Source organism: Sebastes fasciatus, chromosome 20 (genome assembly GCF_043250625.1).
Source record: "Sebastes fasciatus isolate fSebFas1 chromosome 20, fSebFas1.pri, whole genome shotgun sequence".
In the NCBI taxonomy this organism is placed as follows: domain Eukaryota; kingdom Metazoa; phylum Chordata; class Actinopteri; order Perciformes; family Sebastidae; genus Sebastes; species Sebastes fasciatus.
Genome location: NC_133814.1, coordinates 24599903 through 24613157, shown reverse-complemented (window position 1 = coordinate 24613157; position 13255 = coordinate 24599903). Strand labels below are relative to the sequence as shown.

The 13255-nt window shown below is 43.3% G+C and overlaps 2 protein-coding genes across 3 annotated transcripts in view; both read right to left on the bottom strand.

Annotated features, from left to right (window-relative positions):
- The window catches only part of myo1d (myosin 1D), a 109248-nt gene that overhangs the window by 48099 nt on the left and 47894 nt on the right, over positions 1-13255 (bottom strand). Inside the window, exons 12-16 of the mRNA XM_074619332.1 lie at positions 11817-11887; positions 9883-9957; positions 9072-9204; positions 8475-8641; positions 5704-5911 (exon numbers count right to left, since the gene is read on the bottom strand). Of these exons, the coding sequence (XP_074475433.1) occupies positions 5704-5911; positions 8475-8641; positions 9072-9204; positions 9883-9957; positions 11817-11887 (654 nt within the window). The remainder of the gene's footprint in view (positions 1-5703; positions 5912-8474; positions 8642-9071; positions 9205-9882; positions 9958-11816; positions 11888-13255) is intronic.
- armc7 (armadillo repeat containing 7) overlaps positions 1-13255 on the bottom strand; it is a 143408-nt gene that overhangs the window by 96863 nt on the left and 33290 nt on the right. The window lies entirely within an intron of this gene.

Here is a 13255-nt window from a genome sequence, read left to right as displayed (position 1 = left end):
CAGAAATCACATAAACTTCAGTTTAAGGGACATCAGATTACTGCATACCATTTAATTTTTTTAATGAATACATTTTTACATTTAAACACTTTTAATTAATAAAAAAAATATTTAAAGTTCCAAGCTCTGTCATCTATTGTTTCATCACTTTTCATGATATTTTAGATGTTTGCTGTGGTATCGTTTTAGTATCGGTATCGAGATATTTAGGCAGGGTATCGTATCAAATTTTGGTATTGTGACAACGCTAGTGAACACCTCTATATTCTATTGTTTTCACTCTAATATAGTCTCTCAGTATATAAACCACTCCTCTACCTCCTCCCCCCACACAGACCCATATGTGCTCACATGATACACAGAGCAAAAAGTGGCCAAATTAGATTTCCCAGTGATCTCAGTTAAGATGTTGGTGGGATAACATCCACATGGTGCTCCTCGGGCCGGTGCCAGATCAACAACTGTGTTTATCTGAGCAACACATCACTAATTACATTGTGCACGACTGGAAGCAAAGCAGGAGGAAAAAGACCATAAAGAAACGATGAATCAGATAACAGCAGACGTAAAGTGTCTCTGCTGTCTGCGGAGCCTCATTACGGTGTGTGACAGGTGGGAAGTGGTGAGAGGTTAGACATATGATGGGTAGGGGGGGGGGGCATCCAGTCGAACACACAAACACATTCTCTGCTTCTCAACCAGCAGACTGCGATGACGCTGGTGAAGCTGATGAAGATGACACTCGGGGGGGATCGTGGATAAATCAAGCCAATAACAAGGCCCCTGACGGTCTGCCCCCTCACTCTCCTGGCCAATAAAGCCATCTGATCATCCTTTTAGAGACTCTGCCATCATGGTAGCCTGCCCTCACCGCGCTCCGGGGCCCGGGATTTACGAGCTCATCAAAGCCAGATTGGGGATCTTTCGTCGCAACAAAGCGGGACAGATTGCTGGGGTTTTACTTGAGGAGGGGGGGGTTTGAAATGCACACAGAGTAAAAGCATCCACATATCACACAAGCCAGGACAACTGGTGAGAGGGGAAGGTTTTGGTTGGTAGCAGAGAGGAGAGGAGAGGAGAGGAGAGGAGAGGAGAGGAGAGGAGAGGAGAGGAGAGGAGAGGACCCCATTACTGGCTACTGAATGTCTTTAATCTAAAAGCATTGCAGCTCCAATAAAAGGCCATTAACTGAACTGCAGTGTTGGCAATTTAAAAAGGTCCGATACAAAAACACCCTGTCACCTCGTTGTCACCAAGAAGGGGGGAAAAAAACACGACCAAATTCCGTCATGGAGAGACAGATAGGTCTTTCTGCACCACTGACACACTTGCTGAGTTTCCACATCCTCTGGGGGTATTGAGCCGGTTTTCCAGTGACACGCTCGCTGCACACGGTGGGCGGAGGGGAGGCGGAATCAAGAGCGAGCGGACACAATTTAAGCGAGGCTGCAACGTGCTCTGACCACAGCCTGTCACAGGGGAGACACCGAGGCCAAAGGCACAGGCTAGCAGTCATTATCATAAATCAATAAAGTGCTTGGGTGAGCAGCAACACCGACAACAACCCTGTCTGATTCTCATTCCTTCAATCATATCTCCCACTAATATGTCAGCTTAAAGTCTCAGCTCCGGGATAATACTCTAACAATGTGAAACAAACGCGGTCAAAGTGAACAATACAGTCTGATTAGAAGAGACAGTATTGACGAGTAAATTGAACATCCCATCCATCAATTAGATGGGACTGGACACGATAGATTGGAGGAATATTGCCGATCGTCAGCAGTTTAAGCTTAAGGTAACACACACTATTCAAACATTGAAGGACACACAATGAAATCAACTTATTGAGGAAGTAGAGCATGAATAAAACATTAAATTAGTGTAAAAGAATGCAACAATACATGCTTTCTAAATATCTAAATATGGTTTGTAGATTATTGATAGTGCTGAACAATACAATCTCTACACAATGGACTTGGGTGGGTGTCCTTTACTTAATTACTAAGAATCAGTGCAGTAAGAACTGACTGGAGCTGAAACAGTAGATTCATTGATTAGTCCATAGAAAGAAAACTAAGGGCCGAATGCATCGTGTGCATCCTTGAAGTCAATCAATTGTGTGGAATGCATTTAATTCCTCATAAAACATTTGCATTTTCTAAATATTAACTGGGGCTGTCAAAGTTAACGCATTAATGCAACTTGCGATTTTTAGGTTGTAGCGGGTTACATTTTAAGAAACTAGAAAACGTAATGACGTAGACATGCCCACTTTATGATCATCACATGCAGTTTAGGGCAAGTCATAGTCAAGTCAGCACACTGACACACTGACAGCTGTTGTTACCTGTTGGGCTGCAGTTTGCCATGTTATGATTGGAGCATATTGTGTTATGCTAAATGCAGTACCTGTGAGGGTTTCTGGATCAATATCTGTCATTGTTTTGTGTTGTTAATTGATTTCCAATAATAAATATATACATACATTTGAATAAAGCAGCATATTTGTCCACTCCCATGTTGATAAGAGTATTAAATACTTGACAAATCTCCCTTTAAGGTACATTTAGAACAGATAAAAAATGTGAGATTAGTTGTCAACTATTAAATTAATCGATTTGTCGGTTTGAGTAATTTGCGATAAGTACAGAATTGTACAGCTCTTATGACAGCTTGCATTAAAACGTGTGCGTATTGTAGGGAGACGCCACCGCAGTAATGACAACCCCGGATGATAACAAAAGGAAGTGAAGACAGTAAAAGACAGTTTTCTCTGAGAACATCTGAGAACAGAGGAAGCACACTTCCTCTCTTCCACATCCAGCAGCAGGATTGTTGTGAAGCCATCCTCCTCTGATCTGCTGCAGTGTTGAAGGGTTTATGTGGAGGTGAAATCTTTGGATGATAACTTAAACACTTTACAGGTTCAGAGGGGGGGGGATCAGAGGATTAGAGATCATGTTTCTGCTGAGGTCTAGCAGGAGACAGATCAGTTCTGGACCGTTAAGCAGCAGAGAGGAGGCACTGCTAGCTTCACACTAAGTCGCCTGCTATTCTCAAGAGGGCTGCACAGATTACTCCCTTTGCATGTCAGATACACCGAAACCTGCACTCTTTATTGCCTCAAGTTATCCACCAGGAAACAATACAACAAAACAACTAAATAAGGCTCTTTATCCTTTTAAGGCATTTTCATTTAGCTCCTGCTCAAACAAGCCCCGCGTGGCCACGCCGTGAAAGCTGACTACCCAAGACATAACGCTCGCCACGTCTGATAAACCTACCGCTACACGGAGACTATGTAAAGCTTTGGGAAGCAATTAAAGGTGGCGGCTCAGAATAAACGAAGGGGTGGGGGGAGTCTCTCCTCTCGTCATCGCCGCTGCTGTGACAAGCGCCGACAGTTATTGTGATGTGGATGGCTGAGTTTGGATTTATGAAATATTCATTTTAACACGGAAGGGAAGGTGGGGGTGGCCTATGTATAATTTATAACATCTGTATTTATGTTGGATTGTGTGCCTCTTTTTCTCCTTCCAGTTGCCATTTCTTAAAGTGGCAATGATTTAGAGGTGGATATATCAGTGTTGATGCAGGATTGCACACTGGAGCTATCACCGTTAATGCATCCGGGCCTGATTGCAATACATTTCAGGTCGGGGCCGCTGCAGCAACAACAAGAGTGGAGAGATGAGGTGAGCACATGGAGAAAGGATTGAAGGATGGAGAGAACAGCAGGATTAAAATGGAGCCTCCTCCGGACCCAATCCTCTCCTCCAGCTACTCCCCCCTCCTCCTCAAAGGAGGAGAGGTTATGGTAATTTAAAGGGAGTAAAATGAGACACAATGTTCTCCCAATTTTGGACAAGCAGCGGCAACACAAGGAGCCACTTAACCTGTCTTTAGGAGTGTGCAGATTCACAAATTGTGCTTTTTTAGTTGTTTGATGGGGCGAACTAAGCGGTATTATTCTAAATCCACGAGGCAAACGGAGGGACAAGAAGTGTGTCTGAGCCTCAGTCGCAGGCTGACAGACAGTCCTGGCACGGCGGCCCCGACTGGCATAAGGCTGCGTGGTGTGCCAGGTGCTGATAAGGGGATTGCTTGGCGCAGCAGATCAGACTCAGGGTTGGGATGTTTGTTTGAGTAACAGCATGATGGACACAGGAGTCAATGCTGCTGTCACACCGCTATTTGATTCTGTGTGTCAGTGAGTGCATACAGCACGTGTGAGCATGCATGTGAAGCACATACTGCGCGTCTGGCCTTGACAGAGGGCAACATTAAATACACTCCCTCTGTGATGTTTGTTTTGGTGGTGATTCCTCTGGGCTTTCCCTTTGTTATGGAAGCCTGCTTATCCTGGGAGATACTAGATAGAGTTCTCCTGAGGGAGAGGATGTCTGGTGTGTCCGTGGGAAGAGCCCGCAAAGGGTCACACGGATCAATACAAAGGTCAACCAATCAATCCGCTACAGGAGTTCATTTGGCTGGAAAAGCCCCTTTCATGTCTGAGAGCTTGGAGATACTCACGAGAAAGGTAGACATGAAAGCAACACAATGTGGAGGAATCTGTAAACATGATTCCGGCGCCGCCGTGAGGCACACGTGCATCACGCGCTGTGCGTAGGGCACAAACAGCCTGGCTATAACACTGACGTTCGCCACTGAGGTGTCACGGACCTCGCGGTAAAGACGGCTCAAATTTGGAGTGATATTTAGCCTCTTTCCTAGTAAGGAAATAGTAATTACTAGCAGGACATGTTTGGTATCAAAAAACTGAAAACTGAAACCTGCAACGGCCTTCAAAAGACAGTAATGTTAATGCCAGTCAGATGATCCACCATCATTTTCAGAGGGTTATGTCAATCCTGTATGCACAAAAACAACACTGAGAAATCTCGCCTAGGGCACCAAATTGGTCAGGGCCGTCTCTGCATGATTCTAATATAATAACAGGTTCTGTATAAGTGTCAATCACACGGTTCCCAGGTGTAGGATATAGTGATTCAAGAGCTCAGAAGATGCATACAGAGTGTGCACAAACGCATTGATGTATCTGAGCTACCTGACTGTCAGTCAGAGATGCCATTTTTGAAGCATCCGGGCGGTTTGCACTGTGCATCTTAAATCTGACAGCCAGACAGAGCAGTACACCACAACCGATCTCTCCAACATCTATCACAGTAAGTTCTGCTCTGCGCGCCGATCCGACACGCCGTGATCCGACACGCCGCGATCACACCGGGATACTGGCATTCTCGCCTGAAGGTGTCGTCACACCGCTGACACAAAAAAAATACATCAGACACAAGGAGCGTTTGTGTTGCTGCCCGAAACTCAGAAACATCTCAAATTCTAAATCTGCATCCACTCACAGCTTTACTGTGAGCTGTGTGGGTGAAAACCTTCACCTGAGAGATATCAGGTTCCAAATAATACAAGATTATATCAATGCTGGTATAATGTGCATAAACATTAGAGTGGAGTTTTCTAGTCTCCGAGGTTATTGATATGCAGAACGAGTGGCGGTGGGTTTCTGTGAGAACACTGAAAAAGGATGTTGGTCTAAATTTAAGACAAAGTCAGGAAGAGAAAAATTCAGATTTTCCCATGAGGTCAGAGCGATAACGCATCAGTGATTTGCTGTCATGTTGGTATCTGAGTTCCTGTGGTACCATCAGGTGGTCAGACTCTCACCTTTTGGAGGAAGAGGACGATTCTCTGGACCATCTCCACTCGCTGCTCCTCCAGGCTGAAGAGGGTACGCGGCGTGCGGATGAAGACCTTGGTTTTGCCGTAGGCCGCGTCTTGGTCAAATCCACAGCCCTGCATGAGCTTCTTCACCGCATCTTTGTCTGATGGCAAGTCATGGTTTGGCCACGTGAACTCTGAGATCATCTTGTATCTGGAGGAGGGACAGAGAGGTCGTATCAGGAAACGCAGCAGCTAAACAGAAGACAAAATCATTTAAAATGTAGATTGCTGCAGGAAGGAACACTAAGTGCGACCGTGGTGTAGTTCCTTTATAGGCGAAATAACTAAATGCCTCGACAACTGTTGGATTAGCATGCAATTTGGTGAACACATTCATGTTCCCCTCAGTATTGATTCTAATAACTTTGGTTATCCCTTAACTTTTCATCTAGCGTCATCATCAGGTCGAATTTCATTTGGTTTCTTAGTGTTATTACTTAAATTGTATTGGGTTTTATTAGGTCAATATAAAATTAACATTGTCAGTGAGGAATAAATCATAATGATCCAGACTCGTTTCCTAGACTCTCTGTAATTGAATAATTTATGTGTTTCCTGTGTGTTTGTTTAAAATGTCATTTTTTCTTCCTTTGGCCAGAGGGGGGGAAACGTCTCTTTCCTCAGATCATATTATATCTGAAGGAATACCGAATAGTCCTGTAGAGATCATCTTAATTGCTAAGCAAGTGTTGGACTTTGCTCCTGGCGTGGTGCCGTGGAAATGATTTAGTACATGGAAAAGAGGATTCATTAATGTATAGTGCACCTACAGCCCAACTCAGGGGGTGAGGGGTCACATTACGCTCTGAAGAGTCTTTTCAGTGGTATAATTGGATTGAAATACGAGACCTTATATTCTTCTGATAAATCTACAGACCAAAGAAAAACCTAAAGTTAATGTGAAAACGTGAAATAGTCGAGAATATGAGGATATTCCAGGACAGCAGTGATACTCTCCGTCTTCCAGGATCCAAAGATCCCGACGCTTGTTTACAGACTGTCACTTCACAGCCGACCCAGTGACGAGGCTGTGATGTAATACCGAGTCCAAATGCATCAGCGAGGAGGACTGTAGTGACACAGTTGGATGACTTGTGAGCATGTTATGCAAAAAGACTCATTAATCCTCCGTCCACCGTGATGGTCTCTACGAGGGCAGCGGGAAATGGGGCAGCTGGGGAAAAAGGGCAAGGCCACAACAAGTGTGTGTGTGTGTGTGTGTGTGTGTGTGTGTGTGTACTACTGGGGAATGTTAGTTAGTATAATGTGTGTGTGTTATGGACCATTACTAAAGAAAGATCTTATGATTATTATTATGCTATTTAGACCAGGTTCTGGAGAGATATGTGGTGATTTAAGTAACCAAAAGTATTAAAAGGAACAAATCAAAAGCAGCCTGTCTCATCCGTTACACAGTGGGTACAGCATGTCTGGGTCTTATCTGACTTTATGCAGTGGCACTAGCCTCCGCAGGGTAACATGAGGTGACGTTTGAGCCTCCAAGGATCCATGTTTGTCCATTGCTAGTCTCTAAAGTCCCGTCCTGACCTGACTCACATCAGCCCCGACTCTTTCTGAAGCCTCGGCCGAGACACAACTTCTTATGAAAGATCTTAAATGTGAGACTTTAATGTTCAGGGTTAGAGATATTCAGGGCTGCAACTGATGATTATGTTCATTCATTAACTCTTTAGTCTATTCAAATTATAAAATAAATAAATTTGACCTGAGTTAAATCAGCTGAAACACATTTTTTAACATGAAAAGTAACTAGTATTATTACTTCAAACGTACCTCAAATGTCATGACCGGTACTGTACATACATATTTTGGTCAAATTTAAGGAATCCTTATCAAAAATGTTTATTTATAGAACTCGTTTACAGTTAAAAATAAGTATTTCTATCGGCCTCAGAAGGAATCCATTATCTGCTTGCAAACAAATGGGTGCTAAAGGGGATGTAAACAGACTTGTAATGTCAGGTGCTTGAGCTTCTGTATGAATAAAACATGAGTTATTAGCGCAGGTCGTCGACTAGCTGCTGTTTGCTACGTTACCACAATAAAAACACACGGTGATGTTTGCAGCACATTAAAGTGTTTTTACAACAACATCTCTTTCTAGTGATTACGATCCAGCCCGCTTTTAATCAAGGTCAGAGGACGACAAAATTATGCTCGTAGGAAACTACTGCAAAAACAAGAAGATGATGATGATGAAGGGGTTATTATGGGATGGCTGATGGGGATTTTACTGATTAGCTGCAAGATTAGATTAGATGTGAGCTGATTACACAACACATATTTACTCCTCAGTCAGAAACCGTCATGTAAATATCCTTCATGGCTGCCCAGCGGACACTCAGAGCTTCAGCATGTTGGTCCAGAGCAGGTGAGGTGAGGAAGAGGTGTTACTCAATCACTTCTTCTATGCAGATTTTAAAGCTAGTCCCATGAGCAAAATATTTAACCTTCAAATCACAACCCTAACATGATTTGATGATACATCAAATTATGAAATATGCCTATAATTTGGGAAAGGGAAATGATGAATCTAGTGCAGGACTGACCAGTAGCAATAACTGTCTTTATTTGATCCATTAGAAGATCCAAATCCTGACATGTAATAACTAAAATATTTAAGGATGTAACTCACTGAAACTAGGTTTATGACATGGTCAGGGTGCTTAGAGAGGTTATTATGTTGTGTGTACCTCTGTAGGAAGCGAGGGTAGGTCTGTCTGTAGGCGAAGCCGGCACGCCGCACCCTGACGTTCTCCAGCAGCCCGAGATACTCCACCTGGAAGCGGCAGCGCTCCTGCTCGAAGAGCAGAGGGGACTTGACATCGTTGGGCTTGATGCAGCGGACGTAGTAGGGTTCCTACAGAGGGCGACAGACTGTTAACAACTACTGAACATGTATTTAATCTGAATTCAACATGCAAGACTGTAGACCAGTGCGTAAGCTCCATAGACGGTAAATAAAGATGGATGATGCGTCCTCACTTCCTCCAGACCCTATCGAGGTCACGCGCCTGAACCAATCAAGAGCCGAGCACGGCCGCAGCTCGTCAGCGAGAGACTCACAGCTGTCAATCATGACGTCTCACCCCCTTTTTATAGCATCAAATAACTAATTAAAATCAAACTTATCAGAAAAAGTCACACTTGAACAAACATCAGCGTGATGAGAACTACCTAAAATGACAGAAACCATCTTTGGGAAACATTTATTTGACTTTTTAGTTTGGCCCATGTCCCATCCTCTAACATGGAGGAGGAGGGATTTATGACCTATCCTCACTCCTCACCTTGCAGGTCAGATTCTCCACCAACGAGATCATGGAGTTTTTGAAGAGCGTTGCAGCTGTTAGCGGCCGCTTGGTGACCTCGGTGATGCTCAGTTTCCCCTCAGGCCACATCCCCTTCAGTACCGGGTTAGAACTGGAAACAAGAAAGGTAGAGTTGTACAAGTAGAGATTACAACACTTAAATAACTGCTGAGTAAAAACAGATAACAATCACAGCACAAGTCAGTGTTTTTAGCCGTGTAATATTCATCAGAAAATACGCAATTTAGGAAGCTGGAATCAGAGAATTTTGACTTTTGTCACTTAAACAATGACTGCGTTAACGCGTTATTATCGCGTTAACTTTGACAGCCATAGTATCTTGTTATAACATTTGAATGACTACGACCTTGCACAATTCGTATTTTAATGTTGACTCTGGATACAACACCAAACCAAATAAAAGGTGCTTCCATTAGATCACGAGAACCCACATTAAAACATTTCTGGCTGCTATCCAAATATCCTGCTTTTGACCCGAGCAAAGAGCATCGTGAAATACACATTAGACAGGTCAGGAATTACTAGACCTCACATTGATATTCAGCAGAGGAAAAATCACCAGAGGACTGGAGGAGAGGAGGAGAGGAGGAGAGGAGGAGAGGAGGAGAGGAGGAGGATAAAAGCCAGCTGAGAGGAGATTAGTTGTACTCGTCCTGTGCTGTTCTTTCTGGAGGGATGTGATGTAAAGGAAGGAATACAGCGAGTACAGTGTGTGGAGGTGATTGAAGCGGTGTGTATTACTCTGTGTGTGAGTAAGTGTGTGTGTCACCTGTTGTACAGCAGTCTCTTGAAATCCTGGAACAGAGTGTCTTTGTTCTTATCAATGAAACCCACCACTGAGTAGCTGAGGAGAGAGAGGAGAGACGGAGGTAAATGCATATGTACATACCGTCCTGCTTACTGTTCTTAACCGGTAACGTCATAACTACATGCTCACTTTAACCTTTACCTAAATATAACTCTGAATCATCTGACAATTTACACTTTATTAGGTACACTGTTCTAATACTGGCCCCAGAACAGCCTGGCATGGATCCAACAAGGTGCTGGAAACCTTCCTCCTGCTCCATGTCGACGTGATAACATCACACAGTTGCTGCAGATTTGTCGGCTGCACATTCACGCTGTGAATCTCTCGTTCCACCGCGTCCTAAAAGTGCTTTATTAGATTGAGATCTGGTGACTGTGGAGGCCGTAAACCTGGACTCATTCTGATGTCGCTGGAACCAGCTTGAGATGAGGTGATTTGTGGCATGTTATCCTGCTGGAAGCAGCAGCCACTGGAGGATGTGTGTCTGTGTCCTTTAGTGGTGCAACGGTTCAACAAGCCCACAGTTCGCTTTGTATTGCAGTTTTTGGGTCAGGTTTGGAGCGTTATTTAACCTCATTCATGACAAGCTAGTATGACATGGTTGGTACCAATGGATTCCTGAGGTTTTCTAGTTTCATATGATACCAGTATCTTCACTATAGCTGTAAAACTGAGACCTACAACCTACAAAGCACAAGTTGCATTAATGTCTTAAAGAAATGACTGAATTTCTTGACCACGTCATCGAGTTGAGTTGCTGCCACATGTTTTGCTGATTAAATAATAGCAGGTGTACACGTGTACCTAATAAAGTGGCCACTGGGTGTATAAATTGTGGTCTGAGTGAATCTAAATATAAGCTGATCCTTATGTTGATATCCACTTAAAGTTAATGTGTGCTGTTAAGTGATGAAGCAGCTATAAACAGCAGAGCGGTTGCACTCCCTGCTGTGAGATGTGAGGTGCTCTCGGCCTCCTGCCTGCTCTAAGTGGCTCCGGGATCAATCCGGCCTGCCAGTCAGGCCGCCTCTGCCCGAGTCCTCCCCCGGGTGGCAGACACTTAGCCCTCACAAATGGGCTCAACACGTTTCTCTCAGAGCACTTTTTTTGGTGGGCTTAGCGTGTGTGATTTATTCATTTAAAATGGTGCCCAAGTGCTTCTGGGATTGGGAATCGGTGCTGTCAGTTTGTGGGACGTCATGCAATGAAGATAATGTTTAAATGTTTGAGTGTGTGCGCGCAAGTGTCCTTGACTGTGTGTGTTAGCAGTAGAGTAGGCGCTGTTCCACATCAGACTAGATGGTTATTTTGATGTAATTCAGTTCTGTTTTGTTGCACTACTGCAGCAGACTACAATGATTCGGCACTTGTCTGTGTTCACAGTATAAATTAGCACTGCAAAATGCAGACAATGTATATGTTGCAGTGCAAATGACTAAAATGCGTTGGATCTGGAGTCTGGACAGACGTTTACGTTGCAGTTTTATTGGTGCACAGATGTGTTAACCGATGTGTTAACCGTGTTAACCGATCTAAGGCATTATATAAAGTAAGGAGTCAAAGGAATTATGCATCCCTACTCAGAAAGTAACTGGCTGGTGGTAAATATTCAAATCCAGAGGGTTGAACTGACGGATGAATCTGGGTTATGAAAAAAGTATTTGGTCAAAATGTAGTCGGAGAGTGTGAATGAGTGGAGCTCCCACATCTCCAAACAGACATCAAGTTGAATTTAAACTCCCATCTGCTCTTGAGGCAGCCAGAAGTACAAGACTGTGGTTTCAGTGGGCAGCTCAGAGGCATGAATATGTAAACATGTACAACTGTGGGAAAAGGAGCATGAATCACCGGTAAAAGCTTTTCCTGAATAAATAAAACTTTAAGACACTTACACCACATCTCCTGCGTAGTGACGGACGCGAAAGTCTCTGTCAAACTCCAAACTCTTGTCAGTTGGTGAGAGCTGCAGAGAGACAGAGAGACAGATAGAGCAGTGAGTGAGCAATAACAATAAAGGGCATCTCAGAACAAAGTATTAAAAGAGGGAAGGACAGTGTACTGTATACTTTTATACTTTTTCTGCATCTTGAAACCAATTTAAAAAAACATCTGTTTTGCTGCTGTCAGACCTGAGCAGGCTCGGGCAGTAACAGATTACATAGAGCGGCATTACGTTATTATTAGGATACCAAAAAAAGGTAACTGTATTCAGTTACAGTTGCAGAAAAAAAGGTGTAATCAGATTACCGATACATTTAGTAAAAATAGAGTTTAATAGCAGATTTAAATTTTTTCTTTCTTTCTTTCAAAAAGTCTTTTTTATTGATTATCAATAACTGTAAAGTGAAAAGATTTTGTTTTGCCCAACAACACTCACAACACATCCATCTACCCACACAAAAATACATTATAGACAATACAGAGAAGATAATACACCTTAATAGTAACAGAAAAAGTCAAGAGATAAAGGAAAAAGAAAAATAAATAGCATAGGAAAATAAAAGAAATGAATAATAAAATAAAATAATATATATATAAACCGATCAGCCATAACATTAAGACCAATGAAGTGAATAACATTGATTATCTGGTTACCATGGCACCTGGCAGTGGGGGTGGGTGGGGGGGCGGGGTGGATATATCAGACAGCAAGTGAACATTTTGAACTTTGTGTTGGAAGCAGAATAAATGGGCCAGCGTAAGGATGTGAGCGACTTTGACAACAAGGGCCAGATAGTGCTGTCTAGACGACTGGGTCAGAGCATCTCCAGAACTGTAGCTCTTGTGGGATGTTCCCGGTCTGCAGTGGTCAGGACCTACCAAAAGTGGTCCAAGGAAGGAAAACCGGTGAACCGGCGACAGGGTCAGACCTCGAGGCTCATTGATGCACGTGGGGAGCGAAGGCTGGTCCGTGTTGTCAGATCCAATAGAAGAGCTACCGGAGCTCAAATTGCTAAAAAAGTTAATGCTGGTTCCGATAGAAGTGCCGCAGACCGGTCAGGGTGCCCATTCTGTCATAATGTTATGGCTGATCGGTGTAGATGTATATAGTAAATCTGTGTGACTTAAGTCTGACACAGGTTCAAATGTAATGAACAAATAGGACAGCTACTTTGGAGTAGAAGAGGAAAAGCCTCCCCTAATACATTTTGGCTACAATAATTCAATATCATTTGCAAGTAGCCTAACTGTTGTCTTCATCAGGACAGTTTGGGTAAATAGTTCATCGTGTAAATGTATGCAGCCCTTCTGTTATTTCTCCATACAGGTTAAACCAAAACGCTAAGAATGATTTGCAAAACTGCAGATGAAACCAGATTCAGTGATGCGG